This window comes from Lissotriton helveticus, chromosome 8, assembly GCF_964261635.1.
Source record: "Lissotriton helveticus chromosome 8, aLisHel1.1, whole genome shotgun sequence".
Lineage (NCBI taxonomy): Eukaryota > Metazoa > Chordata > Amphibia > Caudata > Salamandridae > Lissotriton > Lissotriton helveticus.
In genome coordinates, this window is record NC_136069.1 from 1,328,943,764 (window position 1) to 1,328,969,489 (window position 25,726).

General features: G+C 47.1%; 1 protein-coding gene across 1 annotated transcript in view; it reads right to left on the minus strand.

The window, feature by feature from the left end:
- EFHC2 (EF-hand domain containing 2) overlaps window positions 1-25,726 on the minus strand; it is a 381,628-nt gene that overhangs the window by 143,853 nt on the left and 212,049 nt on the right. Inside the window, exons 8-9 of the mRNA XM_078656188.1 lie at window positions 18,447-18,612; window positions 1,596-1,738 (exon numbers count right to left, since the gene is read on the minus strand). Coding sequence (XP_078512314.1) covers window positions 1,596-1,738; window positions 18,447-18,612 — 309 coding nt within the window. The remainder of the gene's footprint in view (window positions 1-1,595; window positions 1,739-18,446; window positions 18,613-25,726) is intronic.

A 25,726-nucleotide genomic window follows, 5' to 3' on the forward strand; every position in this document is an offset into this window, starting at 1 on the left:
CCCTTCCTTCTACTGTCTGGGCCAATCTGGACAACATCCTCACTTTAAAAATAGTAGAGGAATGCTGTTTACTTGCGTCCTTCATCCATGTATGGCAAGAAAGGGAGCTGCTAGGAGAACATGATGCCACATGAGTTGATCCAGTCAAGGCTGCGCATGATAACACCGATACAGTAAACATATAGAGTGGAAATATGGCCCCACATATGCGAAGATTGGGGTTTCAACAGGAACCGGGGCCTTTAATGGAACAGGCACTGAGTGCAAAGACATCTTGTATGAAGAAACTATGTGGTGTGTAAATTCTCTAAAAGCCCGAAGATTTTAGCCCATGAGTTTGCAAAGCTGTGGAAACAGATGACACTCAGAACTGTTGTTTATTGTTCTTGGCAAATAATAGAAATTATGTCCTGGTTGGGTTGAGCGTCAAGTAGGTGCTGGACACCTTGGTGTAGCTGATGTGTAAGCAGTGTCTCAGGCACTGTATGTCTGAAGCAAAGGAGACATTCATGTAGAGTTGCATATCATTGGCAAATTTGTGAAGCTTGATGCTGCTATATGTGGAAAGTGCACCAAATGACTCCATGTAAAGGTTGAAGTTGACAGGCAACTGTATGGATCCCTTCTTGACTCCACGGGCAATAGGGATCTTTTGTGAGTGGATGTGCCCAGTTGAATAAACTTGTGCTGGTTGAAAAGGTAGGAGGAGACCCGGTAAAGGACATTGCCAGTGAATCCCATACTTAACTCTAGGGTGCGAATAAGGGTGGTATGGCCATCTGTGTCTTGCTTTGAGTAGACGCAGAATATAGTCTTAGTTGGAGGCTGGATACTTAAAGATACACAAAGCATAACTGCAACATTTATTACAAAATGAGCTGTATTACGCAATTGCTATTAGGTTACCATGTTTTTATATTGTTACATTATAAGAATTCCTTCTGTATGTATGTGGTATTCATGTGAAGCAAACCTAGCCACAACGCAGCGGAGCACAGTATAATGTCATAGGCAAAGAAAGAGTCTACATGTGATAGGAGGGATAGATGTTTGTGGTCTGAAAAACTGCTTATGGCGTAGTGTTCTCTAAAGAAGTGAGACTCAGATCTTTTCTGAATAAACTGGAGCCAGTTTAGCTCAGTCATGATGGATATGGGGATATCATTCCATATCTTTGGCTTACAAAAGGCGCTCTGTTGCCTTGATTTATTTTTAACTGTGTCTCAGTTTGATTGTGTCCTGGTTGCAGTCACCGAAGATGGAGAGCTTGCCAGCCAGGTAGAATGGTGCTCTGGTTATGATGTCTTTGTAGATGATGCAGCTGGTTTGGGGATGGTGCAGGCCGCGAAGGGGAGCCAGTTGAGTTCCATCTGGTTGTACAAGGTTTGCAGTGCAGAGAGATGAATATTCTATTGGCATTAATTATGGCAGCATTATGTTGCCTTGTTCCAATTAAGCCTAGTAAAACAAGTAATAGCATGCTCTTTTTGTTCACGTCCAGTCAGATCAATCACAAACATAAAGACATTAAACTGAGAGGCCCCCAGTCGAATTCATAACATGAAAAGCATCAGTGTTAATTTAGAGTGATTTACCTGAATTTCTCTGGGGGGGCTCAAACACTAAAATTGTGTCATCTGACAAGAAGAAGGAGATTATGAACATCCGGTCCTTGTCAATGGGGATGTCAGTAATAATTTTTGCTGCAAATCTCAGCACATTACTATCCAGGCCGCACCTACACAAAAGAAGCAAATAAGCATTAAGCATTCAATTATCACAATGCGCAACAAGCAGGTTTCTCTTTCGTGTCAAAGAGGGACCAATCACAAACTTTTTCCCAGGCTAAATAGTGGCTTACAAGTGGAAAAAGATGTAAGATACTCATGGTGTGGTTAGTAGAGAAAGACAGAAACATCCAAGCTAAGTATGTATAAACATCTGTAAAGTATGAGGATTTCACAGGTTTAAGTGGCTGCTATATATGCAGAGGATGAAATGTTCAAAGAATGTCTAAGTGGAGATGTAATTCTATGCAACTGAGGGTAAGCCTTGCTTCATTTGAGCCGGTGGTTTCAGGTGCCCGGCACCAACACTTTATTCTCAACGTCAGGTCTTGGTGCTGTTTATCAAATTTTGAGACGAGCAGTCAGTCAATGTTTGATAATTCAATATACATAAAAAATTAATAATATTTGACAATAATGAAATTCTTTTAGGTTTGGGTGGCCTGGAGGAGTCAAAATGTTCATAATTGTAGAAGTGAGACGATTATTAGAAATAAAATAAAAAAATATACGCCGATTGATATTGGGGATGGAGTTGTCAGGCGAGTGTCCTAGCGGACCTCTCACCTTCTCCATACAGTCGAGCTATAGCATATTTACCGAGATACTTGACTTCACTGGCCGCTGCATCAGTGAATTCCACCATTAATGCTGAGCCAGTACGGAAAGACTCCGGTGAGGGATCAGTGAGTTCAGTAGCATGAGCATCCTTTAGTTTCTGTTCTACTTTACCTTACTCACCCTGAATGGAGCTGAGTACACCAGCGTGTTTGGAGATGCTGACCTCGCGAACAACCGCCTTGAAGGCATCCCAAAGTGTCAGATATGAATCCACCGTGCCCTTGTTTAATTGGAAATATTCTGTAAAGGCATCACCAACTTCATTGAGAAATATCGGATCTAAGTGGGCAGATGAGGGAAACCTCCATAATGGTCGCTGTTTGGGGAGCAAGGAGAAGACTAATACAAGGAGGACCGGCGAGTGATCAGATAGCGTGCGGGGTAAATATTCAATGATGCGTACATCCAGCAGTAATTGTGGCATGAGGTACCAGTGGTCTATACGGAAATAAGAACTGTGCAGGGTAAAATAAAAAGAGTAAGTACGGATCCCTGGATGGTGTATGCATCAGAGGCCGTCTAACAGTGTAGCCTGTAAAAGATTTAAAAGTCCCTGAGTGGCGTGAGGCTTTGTGGTGTGCCCCGGGCCGGCAGTATCAGTTGCAGGATCAAACGTGAGGTTAAAGTCGCAGCCCATCAATATAATATCCAAACCCATTCGATTTCGATCGATACCCACAGCTATTGTGGGGAAAAAGTCAGTGGAGTCAATGTTCGGGGCATATATATATTAATGAGCAGTATAGATTTGCCCCCCAGCAATCCCTTCACCATGACATACCTTCCCTCCGGATTAATCAATCAATCAATCAATCAGGAGTTTGTTAAAGCGCGACTACTCACCCGTAAGGGTCTCAAGGCGCTAGGGGTGAGGGGGGTTGGGGGGGTGCAGGTTCCATTCCATCAAGGAGGGGGTCTGTCGAAGAGCCAGGTTTTGAGGTTTCTTGCAAAGACGGGGAGCGATGTTGTCTGTCTGAGGTGGAGCGGAAGGGCGTTCCATGCTTTGGCCGCGAGGAAGGAGAAGGAGCGGCCTCCCGATCTGGTCTTTCTGGTGCGGGGGACCACAGCGTAGGAAAGCTGGGCTGATCGTAGGGTCCTTTGGGGTGCGTGGAATTTGAGTCGGCTGTTCAGGTATGCTGGTCCGGTGCCGTGGAGGGCCTTGTGTGCGTGGGTGAGCATCTTAAAGGTGATTCTCGCCTCGACGGGGAGCCAGTGGAGTGTGCGCAGGTGCTGGGAGATGTGGCAGTGTTTTGGCAGGTTGAGGACCAGTCTTGCGGCGGCGTTCTGGATGTTCTGTAGCTTGCGGATGAGGTTTTTGTTTATTCCGGCGTAGAGTGCGTTGCCGTAGTCGAGTCTGCTGGTGACCAGGGCGTGAGTGACTGTCTTTCGGTGTTCGAGGGGGATCCATTTGAAGGTCTTACGAAGGAGGCGGAGGGTGTGGAAGCAGGAAGATGAGACAGAGTTGATCTGGCGGTCCATTTTGAGCTCGGAGTCCAGGATGATTCCCAGGTTGCGTGCGTGGTCTGTGGGGGTTGGCGGGTTTCCGAGGGCGGTGGGCCACCAGGTGTCACTCCAGGCGCCGGGGTTTGGGCCCATGATGAGTACTTCTGTTTTGTTGGTGTTTAGTTGTAGGCAGCTGTTTTTCATCCATTTGGCGACGGCTTCCATGCCTTCTCGAAAGTTGCGTCTGGCGGTGTTGGGCTCATTGGATAGGGAGAGGATGAGCTGGGTGTCGTCTGCATATGACACGATGTTGAGTCCGTAGGTTCTGACGATGGGGGCAAGTGGAGCCATGTAGACGTTGAAGAGCGTCGGGCTAAGGGAGGAGCCCTGGGGGACTCCGCAGGTGATAGGTGTGGGGTCCGAGAGGAAAGGGGGGAGTCTGACCCGCTGCGTCCTGCTGGAGAGGAAGGAGCAGATCCAGTCGAGGGCCTTGTCCTGGATTCCTGCATCGTAGAGTCTGCGTATTAGGGTGCTGTGGGAGACTGTGTCGAACGCCGCTGATAGGTCGAGAAGGATGAGGGCTACTGTTTCTCCTTTGTCCAGTAAGGTGCGGATGTCGTCTGTTGCGGCGAGGAGGGCGGTTTCCGTACTGTGGTTTTTTCTGGAGCCGGATTGGGAGGAGTCGAGGATGTTGTGTTCTTCAATGAATGTGGCGAGTTGGCTGTTGATGGCTTTCTCGATGACTTTCGCTGGGAACGGGAGCAGGGAGATGGGTCTGTAGTTTTTGAGGTCGGTGGGGTCCGCTGAGGGTTTCTTTAGGAGGGGGTTGACCTCGGCGTGTTTCCAGTCGTCGGGGAATGAGGCGGTCGCCAGGGAGCGGTTGATGGTTTGGCGGAGCATGGGTGCGATGGTGTTGGCGGCTCTGTTGAAGATGTGGTGGGGGCAGGGGTCCGTGGGGGCCCCTGAGTGGATTGACTTCATTGTCTTCAGTGTGTCTTCGGTGGTGAGGGCTGTCCAGTCATCAATCGCTGGTTTCCGGGTGTCGGGGGTGGTTGGTGAGGGTTCAGTGTGTTGGTTGTCTTCGTCGAAGTTGTCGTAGATGCTCTTGATTTTGTGGTGGAAAAAGATGCTGAGTTTGTCGCAGAGGTCTTGTGAGGGAGGGATGTCGGTAGACTCGCTGGTGGGTTGGGCGAACTCCTTGATGATGCTGAAGAGTTCCTTGCTGTTGTGTGCGTGGGTGGAGATTCTGTCTTCAATCGCTTTTTTCCTCGTTTCTCTGATGAGTTGATGGTGGGCGTTGGTGGCGGCTCTGAAGTTGTTGTGGGCTTCTGTGGATTTGGTGTTTCTCCAGGCCTTTTCGAGGCGGCGGCATGTGCGCCTGGACTCTCGAAGTTCGGTGGTAAACCATCTGGCTTTCTTGGCACGGGTATTGTTGTTTTTCTTGAGGGGGACTATGGTGTTGGTGCTGTCCGAGATCCATCTATGCAGGGTTCAGGCTGCGGTGTTGGGGTCGTCGTTTTCCGCGATGGTTGGGGTGGAGTTGTTGAGTGAGGAGGTGAGCTGGTCATCGGTGATTTTGGTCCAGTTTCTTTGTGGAAGCAGGTGCTGGTGTCTGTGGATGGTGGGTGTTCTGAAGGTGAAGTGGACGCAACGATGGTCGGTCCATGGGAGTTCGGTGGTGTGGCTGAAGGTGATGGAGTTTCCTGTAGTGAAGAGGGGGTCGAGGGTGTGTCCTGCTGAGTGCGTGGGCTCGGTCACGATCTGGCGGAGTCCAATGTTGTGGAGGTTGTCCAGGAGGGATGTGGTGTTGGGGTCCAGTTGATTGTCGAGGTGGAAGTTGAGGTCTCCCAGCAGGGTGTAGTTGGTGGATGCGATGGCCTGCGGGGAGATAATGTCCGTGATGGAGTTGGCGAAGGGTCCGCGGGGTCCAGGGGGTCGGTAGATGAGGGTTCCTCGAAGGGCGGCGGTGGGGCTGGCCAGTATCTTGAAGTGAAGGTGTTCCATCAGTTCTGTGACTCGTCAGGGAGTGTGCTCAGGCGGAGGCTGGATTTGTGGACGATGGCGATTCCTCCTCCTGGGTGGATGGGGCGGTCCTTCCTGGAGATCTTGTATCCTTGGGGGATGGCGATGGCGATGTCCGGTCCCGAGGTGGTGTTGGTCCAGGTTTCGGTGAAGAATGCTACGTCTGGGGTTGTGCTGTCGAGGAGGTCCCAGATTTCTGTGGCGTGTTTGTGGAGGGATCGGACGTTGAGGAGGATGCATTGCAGGGTCTTCAGTTCGGTTGTGTTCCTGTGGGCGGGTTGTGCTGGATCCGTGTTCTTGGCGGTGCTGCAGGTGTGCCGGCAGCGGTGACAGCTGAAGGGTCCATGGGTGTCGGCTGGTGATGCTAGCTTGCAGTTGTTGTTGCAGCCTGGGTTGAGTGCGTGGAGTGCTGCTGGGTCGTAGCGTTGGCGGGGCGGAGGTCCAGGGTTCCTGGTGCTGGTCGCGGACGGGTCACAGACGGGCGCAGACGTGCTTGCCTTTGATGCGCCTTCGGTGCACCAGCGGCGCGCCCGCAGCCCGCGGCCGCGCAGCGGCCGCATAGTGGGCGCCATTAAGTAGGGGTCGGGGAGGGCTGGACAGCTGGGAGGCGGGAGCGGGGAGGGGAGCTGGATTGGGCCGGTCGTGCTGGGGGGGGAGGGGCCGCGGGGGCAGCAGCGGCAGGGAAAGGTAAAGGGAGGAAAGAAGGGATAAAGAAACCCCCCCCCCCTCTACAGACTGGAAGGGGATGGATCGGTGCACCAAGATGCACACTCCCCTTGAGTATCAGCTGTAGCAGGAGAAAAAGCGGTTCTCGCCCCAAGTGGATGCCAATCTATGCGCAGGGAGGGGTGTTTAGTGAGTTTCCTGCAGAAAGGCCATTTGTGTAGAGTGTCTAGCTAAATATGCCTACAACTGTATGCTTTTTTTTGGGATTGGCCAGCCCCCTAACGTTCCAAGAGAGACGCCTCAGGTGGAGCCCGGAACTACTATTACCGTCAACTGTCATCTAGCCATCTGTAGTTTCAAATTATTAACCAGAGGTCTGCGATATAAGCAATTTCCACTGCAAATAGAAAGGGCGCTCCAATCCAACAAAGAACATAACTTATACAGTCATAGGAAGAATCCCCCCAACCCCACACCACTCCCACCCCCGTTGGATACACAAAAACAAGGCACCCGGTGAATCCCGACAAAAGAGCAAAAATCTAGGGCAAGGAGGGGGGAAGTGGAATAGGGAAAAATAGGGAATCATCCTGTGGGGCATGGCAACTCTCCAATGGAGCCCTCGCAATGTAGGATTGTTGATACTGGGGATTGCCACCAGACCAGTGCCAGTCTCACTATTATCAATCAACCCTGCTGGCATAGACATTATAGAGAACTCCCAACATCTAGTCATATATATGATATCTAGTGATTTTCACAATCAGTGAGTATCTAGGTTCTAAGCAGTTAGCAGCGCTCAAGAACCGGTTCAGGCACAGAGCACCAGATGGCGTAGCAACAGGCAGTCAGGGACCAGGGCCAATGCCGTCATCTTGGAGCTTCAGTGCCGCAACAGGCTTGTGCTTCTTCCAAAATTTCTCAGCTTCTTCAGGAGAGTCAAAAATTTGGGCTTTGCTACCAAGTTGGATACGGGGTCTGGCTAGGTAAAGCATGGCGTACTTGACATTGGACTTTTGGAGGGCTCGCTTCACATTTGTGTGCTTATGGCTTGCTACTTGTACTAATGGTGTGAAGTCCGGGAAGAGGGCGATGTTAGAGCCCTGATAATTAGGCGTGCCACGCTCTCTGAATATCCGTAGGGCCACATCACGGTCACTGTAGTTGAGGATTCTGGCAATGATTATCCTCAAAGAGGCTCCCGGCACCGGGGGAGCAGAGTCTGATGGGCCCGTTCAACAGCAAATGAGGTAGAGAAGACTTCTCTCCCGAATAAGTCTACGAGGGCAGATACTACTCATTTAGCCATTGGAACAGGATTCGTGTATTCTACAATTCCAGTGACGGTTTTGGTAGCTAGCTGTTTAAGTAGGTTCTCCGTTCTTTCCAGACGCTTTTGGAGTAAGGGCTACACATCCTCCAAATCGGAAATGAGTTGTTCCACGCCGCTGATCAATGTGTCCTGAGCTTCCAGGCGGCCATGGATGTCATCCAATCGGCTAGTTAACGTGTCCAAGCGAGTGTCAATGGATTAAAAGCCTATGCGGAGTTTGGTCATGATGGCAGCGGTGCCCTCTAGTTGGCTCGATTCCTCTCCAGTGGCATTCTCAGCCTCTTCTCTCTTAAGGGTCTTCCCCCCTCGAAGATGAGTTGGCGCTGCTTTGGGTCACTACGACACATTATCAGCTCCCAAAGCAAGGAGGGGACCTCCAGTGAAGCGTGCTGGTGTAAAGATGAGCTGCTCTCACAACCAAGGCAGCCAAGTAACAATAGGTGTGAGCACCAAGGCCTCCACAGGGTATGGGCACCACCAGGGCAAGAGTGTGAGATCAGGGATTGCCAGCTTCCGCGCCGTCCAGGGAATGCAGGATCTCACAGCAATGCGGCGCAACCTGCCCAGAGTGGTAGCCCACAGTATTGGAATGAATTGGGGTTCAGCAAGGGACTGGGCAGCTGAAAAGCAATGCTATCCTTCAGAGCACATGGGCACTGTGTTCATAGTGCAGCCGGTGGCACAGTGTGCTAGCAGGAGGCAGCCATGCACACTAAAGTGCGGCCCATGCGGCGCCGTGTAGACAACGCTGGATGGTGAGCCACCTTCCTCAGTCACGGCAGGCAGGAGAACTCAGCGCACCTCACCCAGTATATTAGCACAGTACGAGCATTTAGCTTGATAGAGCAAGATTTCGCATATTTCGCGACTTGCTTGAGTCATGAACCTCGAATCTGTTATAACCCGGTAATCCAATTTGTTTGTTGTACTAATTTTCCTTTATTTTTGAATGCGCGTGTATCTTAGTGATGCTTGCCTATGTGTTTTACTAATACGATTAATCTGTGTCCTTAAAATGGCCGCCGGTTGGAATGCGTTAGTCGCACTCACGTGACGTGACGTAGTTGTAATTCTGGAGGGAAAGGGTGCGCATGCGTAATAGCCACAAGATGGCTGCTTATGTATTAATATGGTGAAGCTCGTGCAGATGTTCTCGTGTTATTGTGTATTGCACTAATATATAACTGCATAGTATATTTTTTTATAGTGGTAAACCATAAGTACAAGATCATGATATGTAGTACATACATTCATTTCTATGTTTTAATTTGTTTTCGCTTACTTTTCATGTACCGTGATAATTTGGGGGGTCTGACCAAACCGAGAACCATCTTGAAGGTCCCTTCTGCGCATGTCGCGCAGCCAGAGAGAAATGTCCTTGAACAGTGGAACTCAGCCAGCTGGCAGCCACAGTCAAGATGCTCCTGCGAAAGCCACCTCTGACCTAGGAGGATGGAGCAGAATTTGTTCTTCATTTGTAACAATTGTAATTCTTCATTGTATTCTGTGAAACTTTTCGTGGGAACCCCAATCTTGCTAGGCGGATCCCTAGAATGTAAATTTAGGCTTACAGTAGTCTGTTCTGATTGGTGTGTTAACCTAGCCTACTTTGGGACCAATCGAAATTGTGGATTCTGACACTTTGCAACATTTGGGGGTGGTACACTGACCCAAAACAGTATATCTAGCCTAGGTTCAGCTAGGGAAATGGTCCGACTTGTCTGAATAGCTGACCTGTCACTGACCCAACGCACTCAATAGGTGACTGAATTTACACAGCGCTGTGGAGCACTCTGTCTGAAATTGACCATAGACTTTTAAAGGTTTTACTAAACCTTAAGTGCTGGCGGAGCACTTTGCTGGGGAGTTCGCTAACCCAATCGGGGTTCTGACTGATAGCTGCAGAGAGGGTGGAGCGCAGGCGTTGCTTCCGAACTGCGGGTGCTGGTCGTGCCTTGGTTGTCCTGTCCTGATCCTAATCTGGGTTTCCTGTCCTGTCCTGGGGTGTCCATTTTGCACCTGCTGTCCCATTGATGACTGCTATTCCTTGGGGTATTTCCTGTCCTTGACTGATCCGTGGCCAGGGTTGGTTTTCACACCATTCTAGGTAAATATATAGATAGGGCTGAGAACTCTATACTGCACCTTTCTATTTTCTGTCTTTGCTTCAATAAAGACATACCTTTGCACATGTTATAATTTCCATGTTTTTCGCAATCTACTATGTGAATGACCATTGCATTTTTCATAGCATGTTCCTATGTTACCCTACCTGTTAGAGCACAATTCTCTCCATACTGTCTATGAATTTAGATGTGGTTCATAGTTTCTCCTGAATTCTATTCTTGAAGTAATAATATTAGAATTATAGCGTGTTCCACTTCTCACCTTTCTGATAGATGTATAGGATTCCTAATTTTCCACTCATTTTCATGAAATATGTCCCAATAGTATAATTCTAGTACATGCAATAAGTTTGCTCATTGATGTCTATTCTTGAGTTTCAGTTTTAAGTCTGTCGCACTATTTACAAGAATTTAAATGATTGCCCTTACACTTTTCTTGTATGGTTATGTTCTTTTTGTTATCTTGATTATCAATTGCCTTTTAACTGTAAGCCTAATGCTCTCAGAAACTGATTTCTAGATAAAACCTTTAAAACTTCTCAGTTGTCCGTGGTCATTTTATGAATATCAAAGGTATTTTAAAGTTGGGTTTTGTATTTTGTCTACTTTTTTCACAGCTAGCTCCCTGATCCATTGTGGTCATAGGTACCCGTAACGGTGGATTGGTAAGTCGGGTACACTAGAAATAAAAAAAGAAGGAATCAGGGTTGCTGATGGTAGGTTTGTGAGGTCACCTGATTAATGTATATGGGGAATTGAAATTTATGGGCCCGAAAACTATATGGTGAAATTATTGGTCAGGTGACCCCCGATCTCTATCAGTCTCATGGGCATTTGGCATCACTTTGCGTTTCGGACCCCGCCCTCAGGCTCACCCAAGTCCCGGGGCCTCTGAGGGCCGCGTCAGGCCCAGGCACGTCACGCCTCAGACCTCAGCATTCTCTGCAGCTCAGGGCATTATCTGCAACCCAGCCAGCTCACCGGCATAGCGGGACTCCACTGCAGCAGGGCTGAATTTATGGTGGTGGTGCGAGGTTAGGCGGACATCGTTTCCCGGGGGCTACGGAGCTCCTGAGTCAGGCCACCATCTTGATCCCCGGCTCTGCCACACCCACCCGGGTTGTTTAGATTTAATTACAATGATGACTGCCCTTATAATTCTTTATGCTGTTTCCATGGTCCCTGTTCATATTCCTAAAACATTTTTTCTGAAGAATTGATTCAATCCTTTTAAAGGTCTCATTGAATAAAAAGAAGTTCAATATACGTTTATTCACACTTAAAAGAATTAAAAGCAAAGGTGGTGTCAATTTTCCTGACTTTAAAGAAAATCACAAGGCCTTCTATCTTCAATAACCATCTTTTTGAATAATTAAGGGTTCATCTCCCCTTTCACTATTTTTATTAGATATATAAAGATCTTTCATTCATCCCTTTAGTTTTCAGGAATTTATTTCTCTTTCCTCACACCCACTTAACTTAACATAACCAGTTTTCAGAAGTTGCTAAAATACTAGCACCACATTCTTCTCAGAATCACCTACACCATAGTACTTTCCTCCAGAAGCCCATTTGGTATAATATGGAGAGAAAGTTATATCTTGGATTAGTGGTTTATTTGATGACCTTTCTCCTTTACTCAATTAAAAAAACAAAATTCACTGTAATATATCCTTTCACAATGTATTTCTTTATCTACTATCTTCTTTCGGGTCTTCAAGAGCAAAAACCTAATTTGAGTCCTTTTGAAAGAATGAGTTAGGTCACACATGGTTATTTTTTCTCTATATTAGAACATTGGAATGTTGAGCAGTCCATCTAAGACAACAGAGTGCTCTGGCATTCTACTGGCTGGGAGAAGCCTGGAGAGCAGCATTCCAATGTTTTTTTTTCATTTCACAGCTGTTGCTGTGAACAAAGGCCTCTCGGAGCCCGAGGGGATTTAAATCACCTCGGGTTCTGAGAGGTATTTGTTTTTACAAATTAAAACATTCTGCCCTCCAGGGGTGGAATGATCCAATAGCCTTAATGCCCTCCGTGGCAGCTTCTACTGGCCATTAAAGGCCTGCTCCCTTGTTAAAGACCGTTGCCTTAGGTTTGGGCCTTTAACGCTGGAGCGGGCCTTTAATGGCCAGCAGATCTGCTATGTCAGGCTCTAAGGCGCTAATGAATGATGTCTCAAACTTCATAAAACCTCAAGGGTGGCCAATCAGACTCAAGTATTTTGTTTCCATATAACAAGCTACATTTTACTTCCCTTTCATTGTCAAAGATTTCCCATGCTGCTGAAGCTATCTGCTGGTCTTGAGATTGCAAATAAAGTGATTTGATGCATATGTTATTTTTATGCCCAAATGCTTTACTTTTTTGGTATACAGTCTGGAATCAAATGAAAATATATTTTTTCAATTTTCCATTCCCTTTAGCATAACCTCTAAAGTTTAGCTAGTTGGCAGACAATTATACTCAACTTTACTAATAATAAATTGGTAGACCTTTTGTTAACCATTGCCTTTCAGCAGATTTCTATCAATTGGAAATGTGCCTCAACATTTCCTTTAAGGCTTGGTGGTATGCAGTGTGCTACAACCACAATTTCGCTAGAGCACTTGACAGCTCTCCACTTATTTCCATCCATAGAGATTTAGTATGACAACCTATCACGCTAATTCTTAATAAAAGCCAGTCAACATTCTAATAATAGGAAGCTATTGAAATCTAAAAATGTTAAACCTCCTTAAATGCTTGAATTTTCTGTCATGATTATATAATTACCTATTATATTAGTTACTGTTATATTAAATCTTCCTATAATAACTTAGTTTCTTGATCTTCATTGGTAATAATTATATAATTATCATTATTCTTTTTACTATTTTTATTTATTGTTCGGAAAAACAACAGAATAGTCAGCAGGTATATCTCACATATCATCCATGTAGTACAATAAGTAACAATCATAATTGGTATGGATACAAAGTTCGCGCCATTCAATTTCCCTTCATGGCATCCTTATCTTTTCCCCCCAAACTAAATGTGACTTAGGCCTCTCAAGTGTTCATGGGTTCTGGAGTACTAAACCCGCCACCGCCGTGTTGCCGTATAGTAGATTGTATAGTGTCTATTTCCTCTTCCTCCATCTCTAAATTATAGTAGCTCTGCCACAGCTGCCAGACTTTCCGGAACTTTCTAGGGCAGCCCCTTGCTTTGTGTACTGTTTTTTATGCCTCCATGTAGATGTCCCTACTGGCCCGCCACTCTTTCCTGGTGAGGAGTTCCACTCTTCCTCAATATCCGGCTATGTCTCGCTTTGCCACTACGAGTCCTAAATTACTTAGCGAGAGCTTATATCTGGGAATGTCTACGTCCCTGTGGATGACTAGAAGAACATACTTAGGGTCTAACAGAATTTGCATTTCAAGTATATTGTTCAGTTCCTGTAGAATTAGTTGGCAATTCCATAGTGTATGTATATAGGAGCCATGCTCTGTTTTACAATGCAGGTAATCTGGCGTCCCTGCTCTGTCCACTGCGTGTTTGTGCGACACAACTCCTTCACGCCTCTCCCTCCGCCGTGGCTCGACCAAGTATGCCTCGCTGGCTTGGAGTCCCAGAGTCCTCCCCACTGCTCCATCGGCTCCTCAGTGTCTCTCAGCCACGGGTCTCCGCTGGGTTCCGACCGCTGTCAGCCCCCTCTCTGCGGCACATCCGCAGCCCCCCAGAGAGCTCCAGGCGGCCATCTCAAACTAAAGCTGCGTCACCACCGTACCCGGTCAGCTATCTTGGTGGCAGTGGCCCATCCCTGTTTCAGCCTTGCTTTCCCACCTCTCGGCGCCGCATCCGCTACTGGGACGGCCTCTGCTGTGGGGCTGAGGTGTCAGGAGCACTTGGCACACACGCTGGTTCGTTGATGGTGGCTAAAAGAGCAGGATTACCATCAGGATTCGTTTCGGGCAATCAGAGCTCCCGCAGATGCGGCTAGTCATCCATGCTGCTGGCCACGCCCCCATCGGTTAATAATTATTAAATTACACTTACAATGATAGTGGGCCCGATTCACAGAGTATACTTAGACCTGAAGTCCAAGTTTAGATCTGAAGTCTAACCTTAGGCTTGAAGCCTAAGTTTAGACCTGGAATCAAATCTTAGACTTCAGGTCTTTAGCTGGACTTCAGGTCTAGAGTTAAACTTAAGGTCTACAACTTAGACTTCAGGTCTAAACTTAGACTTCTGGTCTAAACTTAAACTTCAGGTCTAAACTTAAACTTCAGGTCTAAACTTAAAATTCAGATCTAAGTTTAGCTTTGTGTATTGGGCCTAGTTTCTTTATCTCACATATTCCTTCCCTCCTTTCCCCATTCACAAAATTGTTTTAGAAAGCTGGTTCTGTATACATCTGATTATTACAAAGATAATAGTTCTGGTTTTTGTGTGATTACCATAGATTTGCTATTTATTATTATTTATTTCTCATAATTCATTATTATATTTATTGTACTGATTATAAATTGTCTTCAAATATTGAGGGTATGGTTTTCACTGATGTGTCGTAATATAATGTTTAACTTCAAAAATAAAGTTTTATAGGTATCGTAAGGACGTGAGAATGTTCTAGCACAGGGGCCACTGTATATTAAGCTATCCTGAAGTTCAGGTGAATATGTGCTTCAATTGGACCTTGTTGACAATAAGTCTCAGATTAAGTTTGCGGCAGAACCATCAATTTGCAGAACTTCCCCACAACCTCTAAACCCTGAGGGGGATATGTACAAGGAAGTGGAGGAGAGAGGCGTTAGCCTTCCTGTTTTAACGCCTCACTGCTCCACTTCTGAAATGAAAGACTGCACCATATTTACAAGAATGTGGTGCAGCTTTGCGTTTCCTCCTGCGATGGTGCTAAGTTTAGCAACTTAGCACCAACGCAGGCACCCTGGGACAAGTGGACCTTTCGGCGTGACGAGACCACAGGAATCGGAGAAGGAGAGGCTCTTGACTTCTCTATTATTATCTTGCCTCATTTCACGCTGGGTGGCACTGTGGTATATAGGCCCCCAGGCCCCACAGGAGCTTTCTTGAAGGCCCTTGATGAAGTTATTGTCCCTCGGGTGCTACAATTTTCTAATTTTATACTTCTTGGGGATTTTAATATCCATATGGATTGTGCAGAGGCGAGTGACACTAGGGAGATATGTGATTCACTGACCCTTGCCCAACTCAGTCAATGGATTAATTCCACCACGCATCGGGGAGGGCATACTTTAGATCTGGTTTGTTGCAATTTTCCTCTATGCATTAAAGAGCCCCTTCAAGTAACTTGGTCAGACCATTTTCTGATCGAATTCTCATGGACCATTCAGATAGATGCCCTATGTACCAAGTAGGCACGTTCAAGGGAGACCTTCACATAAAATTGACCCTTTGGCCCTAAGCTTAGCTCTGTTAGACTCTCGCCCTCCTTCTTTCACGAATCTGGGTGGATCAGTGTAGAACTTCAAGAGTTGGATCTCGCAGGTGGTGGAACACCTAGCCCAGCCAGCTCCTCTAAGCGGGTTAGAATCACCCCCTCCAAGCCTTGGTTTTCAGGTAAAAAAGATATTGTAAAAAATTTGAATGAAGCTGGAGATTGGCCTACTGCCCCTTGCCAAAATAGCACTTAGGAAGGCCCAGAAAGCATACTACGCCTCCATACGTTGGGCTAAAAGCCGGCATTATGCAGAAAGCATAGCCCAGTCCAGAAATAATGCCAAGGAGATTTTCTCAATCATTCAAAGTTTTGTGAACCCTTGCGCAGAGGATATTTCCCTACCCTCTTCGGCTATATGCTGTGAGAAACTCTCTAGTTTCTTTATCGACAAAATCCAGGTGATACAAGCTAGTTTTGGGCCACCTAATTCTGACCAGGAATGGCTACTCCCACTGAACATCTCTGGTTTTAGCCTGGTTGCCCACAGCTCGTCTCTCTCCCTGATGGAATTCTCTGCTGTCGCTCTTTAATACCCACTGATTATCCTGAAATCACTGAAATCAGGCTCCCCAGCTGATCCCTGTCTAGCTCGGCTGTTGCCCGCTGTTGCAGAAGCCTAAAAAACCTTCGCTAGACTCCGCTAACTCTGCCAACTTTCGCCCTATTTCCCTTCTCCCGGCCGTGGCTAAGGTTTGTGAGAAAGCGGTTTTTAAGCAGCTAGCTAATTTTGTAGAAACTTCTGGATCGCTCCATCCTGCTCAATCTGGGTTCAGAACTACATATAGTACAGAAAATGAGCTTGTGGAAATAACTGAAGCTATCAGAGAGTGTTTGGATAGGGCGGGAGAGTGGCTCTGATTTTATTAGACCTCTCTGATGCCTGCGATATACGGTGCCTCACTCCCTGCTGCTACTAGCCCGCCTCGCAAATCGTGGAGTTGCGGGCCTAGCATGGAATAATTGGATCAAGTCATTTTTGGAGGATAGATCACAGCAAGTGTGACTTCCCCTTTTTTCATCTGCCCCTCAAATGGTGACTACTGGAATGTTGCAGGGTTCCACTCTGAGCCCCCTACTTTTGAACTTTTATGTCACCCCCTTGATTTATCTTGCTGAGGAGCTGGGAGCTAAGATCATCGCTGACGCGAATGATACCCAGCTCCTCTTCCCCAACTCAAGCTAAAGACTGTCTTACAACAGTATTTAAAAGGCTTGCATCAGCTCAGCTAAAGTGTAATGAGGATAAGTCAGAGGTTCTCTTATATGGATCCTTTCCTCAGCATTTTAGGGAAGCTCTTTGGCCACCAGATTACCCTCTACCCAGTTTTACGGGACAGGCAGTTAAGAACTTGGGAGTCTGGTTTGAGGAGAATCTTTGGTTCTCTACGCAAAGAAAGAAACTGGCAGGTCGGTGTTTTTGCACACTGAAATCCCTTAGGAAGTTCCTGCCATTACTACCCAGGTCAGCTAAGGAGATGGTCACTCGTGCTCTGATTCTCAGCCACCTTGACTATGCCAACACACTTTATATAGGCCTACCAGGATACCAGCTCAAAAAACTCCAAATAGTACAAAATGCAGCAGCCAGAGCTTTGATGGGCATCCCGAGCAGGTCTAGCGTAAAATAACATTTGCATGATCTGCACTGGCTTCCAGTGGCTCAAAGAGTCAAATTTAAGGCTCTCACATTGGCCCATTCAGCCCTTCATGGATCTGGTCCACTGTACCCGAGGAAACGGTTTACTTTCTATTCCCCCTGAAGACACCTCCGCTCGGCCTCACATTGCCTGGTATTGATCCCTCACTTTCGGCTCATTAGAGTTGGAGGGAGCTCTCTATCTTTTAAGGCAGCCAAAGCTTGGAAATCCCTTTCATTTGAGTTACGGAATACTCATGACCCCCGTTTGTTTAGGAAGAGATTAAAAACTCTACTGTTTATTTAATCGGCAGTGACGCATAGTTCCCCACAGTTTTTTATTTGGCTCCCTCGCCGGGACACTCATGAGTAGCCGTGCACGATACAAATGCCTGTAACATAACATAACATAACATAATAGATTGCAAGTGTATCTGTGTGCAGGGGAGGATTGTTTATGTGTAGGAAGGTGTACCTTCTTGAACATAAACAATCCTAGAAATGCCATTCTGTCACTTTTAATGCATGCTGCTTCATGCAGCACACATTAAAGTGACAAAATTGAAATTGAAAAGTTTGTTTATGTACAGGAAGGGACCCCGTCGTGTACATAAACAAACAATGGCATTTTGCTTTTTCCATGTGTGCTGCACAAATAATGCCTTTCTCCTCGTTTCACCACCTTAAAACCAGTTTTTACCTGGTCTTAATTTTGGCGCTGCCTCCTATGAACGCCACTCTTATACATAGGGGGCAGTGTCAAAATGAATGCTCACCGTAACACCCACTGCCCACCCCTTTTACGCTGTCCGTAACATGAAAGGGGGCCTTATGTACAAGGAAGCATTAAGCCACGTTAAGTGGCTTAACGCTGCCTTGTACATAAGGCGCAGCCCCTATTGCCACCACAATGTCACTGTGGTGGCGATAGGGGCTTGTACGTATGCCCCCTAAGTCTCTTGTGATTAGGGAACATGCTCCACCACCCCAACAATTAGCTGAGCCACCCCCAAAGTAGCCCAGCATGCTCTCAATTGCATATTTAGCTGTCCACCACTGTAGCTGAGAAAAAACTGTGTACAGTCAAGTGGTGGGCCCTCTGAGTGCTGGCTCATCTGTCTCCAATGAAGGGGCATTCCATGCACTATTCATTTGGCAAAGTCACCCACTTCAAAAGCAATATGTCTGTCATTTGTCCAAATTGATCATAAGAGGAAAATATGAGATGAACCAAGCAATCAGCACCCATGTTGACTCTAGAAATATTTCCTTAGGTTCCCATTCCTGGTGACCAGCAGGCCTGTTCTGGGTTTAGTGTGGTACTTGAAACTGCTCCTGCTGAACATACCTGTCTTTCTCCATGAACTTTCTGAAGTCTTTCTGGGGTGGTTTGGGGACCACACTCAAGCACGAGCAGAGGGAATCCTCTTCAGAGCCAAAGCCGTGGTAGGGTGGAAACTTCCTTACTATTGTTGGTGGTGGGGGAGGTCTGCGCTGAATTGGTGTGAAATCCTCTGTAACAGTAAAAAGAAACAATGCCAAGAGAGGAATATTTTACTTAATAGTAGCATTTTGGAGGCACAAGAGCAGCTGTTACAGGAGTATAGTAAACGTACATTATCCAAACCTTCTAACTACTGGTGATGTGGGGAGAGACAGCAATCACACATTCGGGGGCATATTACCAAGGGGGGCGATAGGCAATTATAGCCGATTTAGCGGCCGTTTTCGGCCGCTAAGCGGCGATAATTCTATCACCCTATTAGCAAGCTGTCGCTAACTGATGTTAGCGACAGCTCTTAGGCGATAGCGAGCGGTTTGGGGCCCGCTTTGCATGTCAGCGATGTGTATCGCTAATGACATGCAAAGTGGGTGTACCCAACCAGTTAGCCACTGAAAGCAGTCGCTAACGTCGCTATCGCCTATTAGCAAGGCAGGCGTAGCGTTGGAAATATTCGCGCTAAGCGCGAATATCTCCAAATACTAACACCTGCCCAGACCAGTTCTTAGCCATGTTATCCAATGGGAGGTGGATAACATGGCTAAGAGCATTTCGTCACTAATGCATGAATGTCGCTGTATTCTCAGCGATATTCACGCATTTCGCCGCTATCGCTGGATATTTTAGCACAATGGAGAAAAACGTTGCTAATAGCATGTTTTCTCCGCTAACATATCCAGCGATAGGCAGCGATAAACAAAATCGTCGCTAAGCTTATTTAGCGATAAATATCGCTACTTGTTGGTAATTTGCCCCTCGGTTCTAAGGTTAAGATGGTAGGGGCCTTCCGTCAGGGGTAAAAGCACCTTCTCAGAATCAAAAGCCTCACGTATATTTTATCTCCAGCTGATCCACTGTATGCAATTGTTCTTGGTAAGTAGGCACTGTACTCAAGAACCCAGTGACGCTGGAAGCAGAGGTGCAGCTGGGACTCCAGCACCCCCAGAGATCCTAGAGAGAGCTCGGCCAGGCAATGAATGTTAGTGATGTCCACTGAAGCGCATTCCTTTTGTTTTTTTCGCAGCCATTGGTGTGTGTTTCAAGACAAACGTCAGAAGGTCACTGCTCCTTTATTTGTCAAGTAGTTTACATTTGTTTGGCAAAACAGCAAGGAGGGCATTTTTAGGTCTGGTGTTAGCCAGCACCTTTTTGATTTTTCTAAACTTACGCATACTTTTAACATAATTAGTTATGAGTGGCTTTCAGCCAGCCTCTTCATCCTTTGGTCTGTTATTGCGCCATTGACATGCATCTTCCACCCACTACAACCTGCATCATGGGGCAGTGGGTCAGCCCACTTCGGCCACTGGCTAACTTCACTGTTAGCGACAGAATTCTGCTCATATACAAGGAACGCATGCACACACAAAGTAGTTCCCTTCAATGCCAATGTGTGCTTTTTGAGATCCAAAAACTTTTTTTGCTTTAGGTAACTGTTGTAAATTGTATTGTCAGCATCCAGGCAGCTCCTTCAACAATAACATTTTACAAAAACCATAACAAAACAAACAAGCATTGGCAACGCACAAAAATGCCCACCAACACCAGAGCTATTGGATTTGCCAATACCTGTTTAACTTACTGGGTCTAGGGCAAGCCAAAGCGTGATGTGATGTTAAATGTCTAAAAGACTCAAAATGTAAAATACTTTTTGGTAGCTGCCTTCCTAAAGCATAGACATATTTCAAAATATTTGCATAACTTTGGAATAAGAAATTATATCCATTGCCTAATAACAGTAAATGGTAACATGCCCCAAAGAATTCTAGTAGGATCAAAACAAACACATACAAAAATAAATGATTTTCCTTTGTGGGCTGGGCACAATGCTAAGCGAAATCTGAATTGTAATGGACAGTGAAGTTTTATTGGGAGACCAGTATGGAATCTTCAAAGCAAGCAGTGTACATTTTCCTATTATACTTTTCCAGGCCAAGCAGGTGGGTATGTCGCAATCACATGTAGCTTTCAATTGTCCAAGATATAGGAGATACTGAAGTTCACGTTCATTTCACATTTTAGGTGGAATTGAATAATTAGCAAGAAAAGATGCAAATTGCTGCACATTGTAAGCACCAAATTCTATCATTTGCTTCAAATAGCACTTAGGTCTCTTATTATTCTTGCATATTTCATCAACAGCTAACACCTACATGATTCTGCAGACAATTCAAGGAGCACTACAGCAGCCCCGATCCCTCCACTTCATACCCCTCCCCCAATAAGGAAACTCCCAGCTCTGTTTGCTTCTGCAGCCAAGCCAGGGAAGCACTCCCCCCACTCTCCTCCACTAACCACCATTCCATTGGCCTTTTCTGGACCCAGCTCTATGTTGTCCCCTAGCTACATCAATTTTTTTATATGTTCCAGTATCTGCAATGGATAAATGCAGGCTTATGGCTTGTTAAAGAGGCATATACATTTGCGCTTCGAAGCGAATCCAACACTCTATGTGCAATGTAAAGAAACAGACGGACAGATGGATGGCCAACAGGTATTCGCTTAAACATTCTTGCATGCTCACTGGTCTTCAACATCCACCTCCATCACCAATCACAAGAGAAGGCATCTCCACAGGAAGCTTGGTGGCGCTTTGTAAGTACTTCTGCAAGAACTGGGTAGGCCATCCAGTTGGATCAACTCTGCAGCTGAGGAGGTTGTGGGTAGACTGTTCCTGCTTGTTAGATTTGGGGGTCTCTAGTTGGCACAGGGAGGTACTTGTGACAAATAGGGACCCTTGCCTCTAGTCAGGATAAGGGATTACACTTCTAAAATAACCCTGTTCACCCCCTTGGTAGCTTGGCACGAACAGACAGGCTTATCTCAGAGGCAGTGTGTAAAGCATTTGTGACCACATACAGTAACCCAGTGACAACACTACAAATGGACACCACACAAAGTTTTTATATAAAAAATAAGTATACTTTATATAGAGTTAACACAAGACCATAAACGACAAAAATACACAATACTGTTACTTTAAGATGGTAGATTTAGCTTAGTTAAGTTCAGTTCTTAAGATGCGACACTTTGCGTCAATGTACCTTAGGTTGCGTTGCGCTTCCACGACAAGCAATTTCGCAGCGAGGGAAATACGGCAAAGTTCAAGTACAAAGAAATAAAGATGTGAAGATCTTCCAGATGCTGCACGCTTCTCCGGGGATGCGAGAAGTTCTCGGTACAATGCGTGGACTGCAGCAGCGACACCCTTATTCAGCGATGCGACGGCAAAAGCTCCAACTGCGACACTCTTCACCCACGATGCATGAAGCTTCCGCGCAATGCTACAACTACAGCGACGACATACACGATGCGACGGCAGGAGCTCTCGACGGCGGCGTGCTTCTCGGGGATGCGAGGAGCTTTTCTTCGATGCGGTGCAGTGCGACAGTTCCAGCGGTGACACCCTCCTTCGGAGTTGCGACGGCAGGCACAGCGACGGCGACACGCTCCGACCTCATTGCGAGACACTTCTCTCGATGCGGTGCAATGCGACAGTTACAGAAGCGACACCCTCCTTAGGAGTTGCGACGGTAGCGGCAGCGACGGCGACACGCTTCCTCTTCGTTGCGGGACACTTCTCTCGATGCGGTGCAATGCGACAGTTCCAGCGGCGACACCCTCCTTCGGAGTTGCGACGGCAGGCACAGCGACGGCGCCACGCTTCTTCCTCGGTGAGTCGCGCTTCCAGCTCCTTGCGACATGCAGTTCCTCAGAAGGCCCAAAACAGCAGCAGGCACTTCCAAAGAACTCTGGGGAGCTGGGGGGTGAAGTCTGTTGTCCCTGAGACTTCAGCAAGAGGCAAGCTCTTTTCCAAGCCCTTGGAGATCCATCACAAGTTGAAAGTAAAGTACACAAAGTTCCTTTCTCCTTCCTTTGGCAGTAAGGCAACCACTGCAGGCCAATGCCCCAAGCAGAACTTCAGCTTGGGAATAGTCTCTCCTCAGTTTCCTCCGGTTCTTCTCCTCAGTAAAGGTTTCTTCTTGTAGTCCAAAGTGATCTAATTTCATGGGATCAGGGTCCCAATATTTATACCCCAAAATCCTTTGTTCTCTGAGGGGAGAGGGGCCTTTGCCCAGTCCAAACCAGTTCTGAAACACTCTGTTTACCAGACTTCTCCTTTCCTTTCACAGAGCAGGGCAGGCACATCAGACACCCCACAGGAGGTGGAGCCAGCATTGTGGAAGGCAAGTACAGTCCTGTAGCACTTTGTTTACAGGACTCCTTCTCTTCTTTCAGTGTGCAGGGCAGAAACGTCAGACGCTTCCCAGGAGGTGGAGCCAGCATTGTGGAAGGCAGGCACTGCCCTATTCAAGGTTCACGAGCAACTCCTCCCTCCCATCTAGATGCAGATCTCTCTATTCACCACTGGGCTGACTCATCCTGTATCTTGAGATCCCCCAGCCCTGTCACTCACAAAACCAGACAAAGGAATACACAACCTAGCAGAGGCAGGCTTGAAAGGTTAGACAAGCAAATACCTACTTTCTAAAGGTGGTTTTTGCAAACACAGAATGTTAAAACCAACTTCACTAAAATATGTATTTTATCATTTTGAGCTCAGGCATACTAAACTCGAATATCTACCATGTTCTCTGAGTCAGTTAGGATTATAAAATGTAATAATTCTAACAGCCCATTCTGGCCTATGGAGAACAGGTAGCCTTGCAATAGTGAAAAACAATAATGACTGTAATTTACTATTAGGACATGCCACATACATCAGGGCTTGTCCTACCTTATACTTACAATGCGCCCTGCCCTTGGGCCTACCATAGGGGTGACTGATATGAAGAAAAGGGAAGGTTTAGGGACGGGCAAGTGGGTGCACTTGCCCAGTCAGCATGACAGTACCAGAATGCATGCAGGCTCTGCAATGGCAGACCTTAGACACATTTTACAAGGCTGCTTCTGTGGGTGGCACAACCAGTGCTGCAGGCCCACCAGCAGCATTTGGATTTGCACGCCCTGGGCACACTCAGTGCACTGCACTAGGGTCTGACAAGTAAACCAAATAGCCAAACATGGAAACACTGATTAATACATGAATTTACAATAGGGAGCACTTGCACTGTGGCACTGGAAAGCAGTGGCACAGTGCCCAAAGCATCTAATAATAATAATAATCCACATTTGTAAAGCACGAACACTCACCTATAAGGGTCTCTAGGCGCTGGGGGCCGTCAGGAAGATTAAGCAAGCTATTGCCCAGAGTCACATGGTGCTGGGCTAAACTGCCGCCAGAGCCAGGGATTGAACTGTGATCCCCAGATTCCAGCGTCAGTCAACCTGGCCGTGGCGCCAAACCTCTCCCGCAATACCAGCAAAAATACATGAGGCAACAGCAAAAATGGAAGGGAGACCCACGCCAATGGTGCCCCGTCTAACACGTGTCCCCTCCAGCTGAAATGTGGGGAGAACTACCCTAACTCCTGGGAGTTTTCATCGCTATGGCGGAAAAATCTGGACATACCATAAGCGTTGGCATGTTCTAAACCAGGCCGGTTTTCCACGGTAAAGTCCATACCCTGTAGGGAAATAGACCACCTCAACAGCTTTGGATTCTCACCCCTCATTTGCATCAAACATCTGAGGGGCCTGTGGTCTGTCTTAACCCCGAAGTGAGTCCCAAACAGGTCTGGTCTCAGCTTCTTCAGTGCCCAGACCACAGCAAATGCCTCACGAACAATATCACTCCATCTCTGTTCCCGTGGAAGTAACCGCCTACTAATGAAGGCTACAGGTTGATCTAGGCCCTCCTCATTCATCTGTGACAGAACAGCCCCCACACCATGCTCTGAAGCGTCTGTTTGAACGATAAACTCTCTTGAGACGTTGGGTGCCAGGAGTCATTGGCAGCTTTCAGGGCCTCAAAAGCTTTCTAACAGGTGTCAGTCCAAATCACTTTCTTGGGCTGCTTCCTGGAAGTCAGCTATGTCAAGAGTGCACCAATGTTGCCATACCCCTTGACAAACCTCCTGTAAAACCCTGTGAGTCCTAAAAAGGCCCTCACCTCTGTCTGGGGTTTTGGTGGCTCCCAAGCCAGGATGGTTTCAATCTTGGGTTGTAGGGGCGCCACCTAGCCGCTCCCAACTTGGTGTCCCAAGTACCCCACGGAACCCTGCCCAATCTGACACTTACTCGCCTTGATCGTGAGGCTTGCCTTCCGCAGCGCCATCAACACTTTCCAGAGGTGGAGCAGATGCTCCTCCTAACTGGCACTGAAAACTGCAATGTCATCCAGGTAGGCGGCAATGAACTCATCCAGTCCAACCAACACCTGGTTGACCAACCTCTGAAAGGTGGCAGGGGCATTCTTCATCCCAAAGGGCATAACACGGAACTAGAAATGCCCTTCTGGTGTGGAGAATGCTGACCTCTCCTTTGCCCCATCAGTCAAGGCGATCTGCCAGTACCCAGACGTTAAGTCAAACGTGCTGAGGTACCGTGCAGCCCCTAGCCGATCTATGAGCTCATCAGCTTTTGGGATGGGGTGCACGTCAGCCTTCGTGACTGAATTGAGCCCTTTGTAGTCCACACAGAACCGGAGTTCGGGTGTGGCACCCGGAGCTTCAGCCTTTGGGACCAAGACCAGAGGGCTGACCCAAGGACTGCTAGATGACTCAATCACCCCTAGTGCAAGCATCTTTGGGACTTCAACTTTGATGCAAGCCCTCACCCTGTCAGTTACCCTCTAAGTTTTATGCTTCACAGGTAAGCTGTCTCTTGTGTCCACATCATGGACGCACCAATCTGTGACACCAGGAACCAGGGAGAACAGATCAGAAAACTGTCCCAGCAACTGGCGGCAGTCATTCTGTTGCTCATGGGTCAGGGTGGAAGAGAGGTTAACACCATCCACTGACCCATCTTGCTCTGAGGCTGACAAGAGGTCAGGAATAGGCTCAGTCTCCTCCTCCATCCCAGCATCTGTTGCCAAGAGCATGCCCACTTCAGACCTTTCTAAGTGGGGCTTAAGGCGGTTGACATGTAGGACCATCAAGGGGTTCCTAGGAGACTGCAAGTCCACCAAGTAGGTAAATGGACTCTTGCGCTCCACAACCTCAAAAGGTCCAGTCCACTTATCTTGGAGCGCACAGGGTTCCACTGGGGCCATGACCCACACT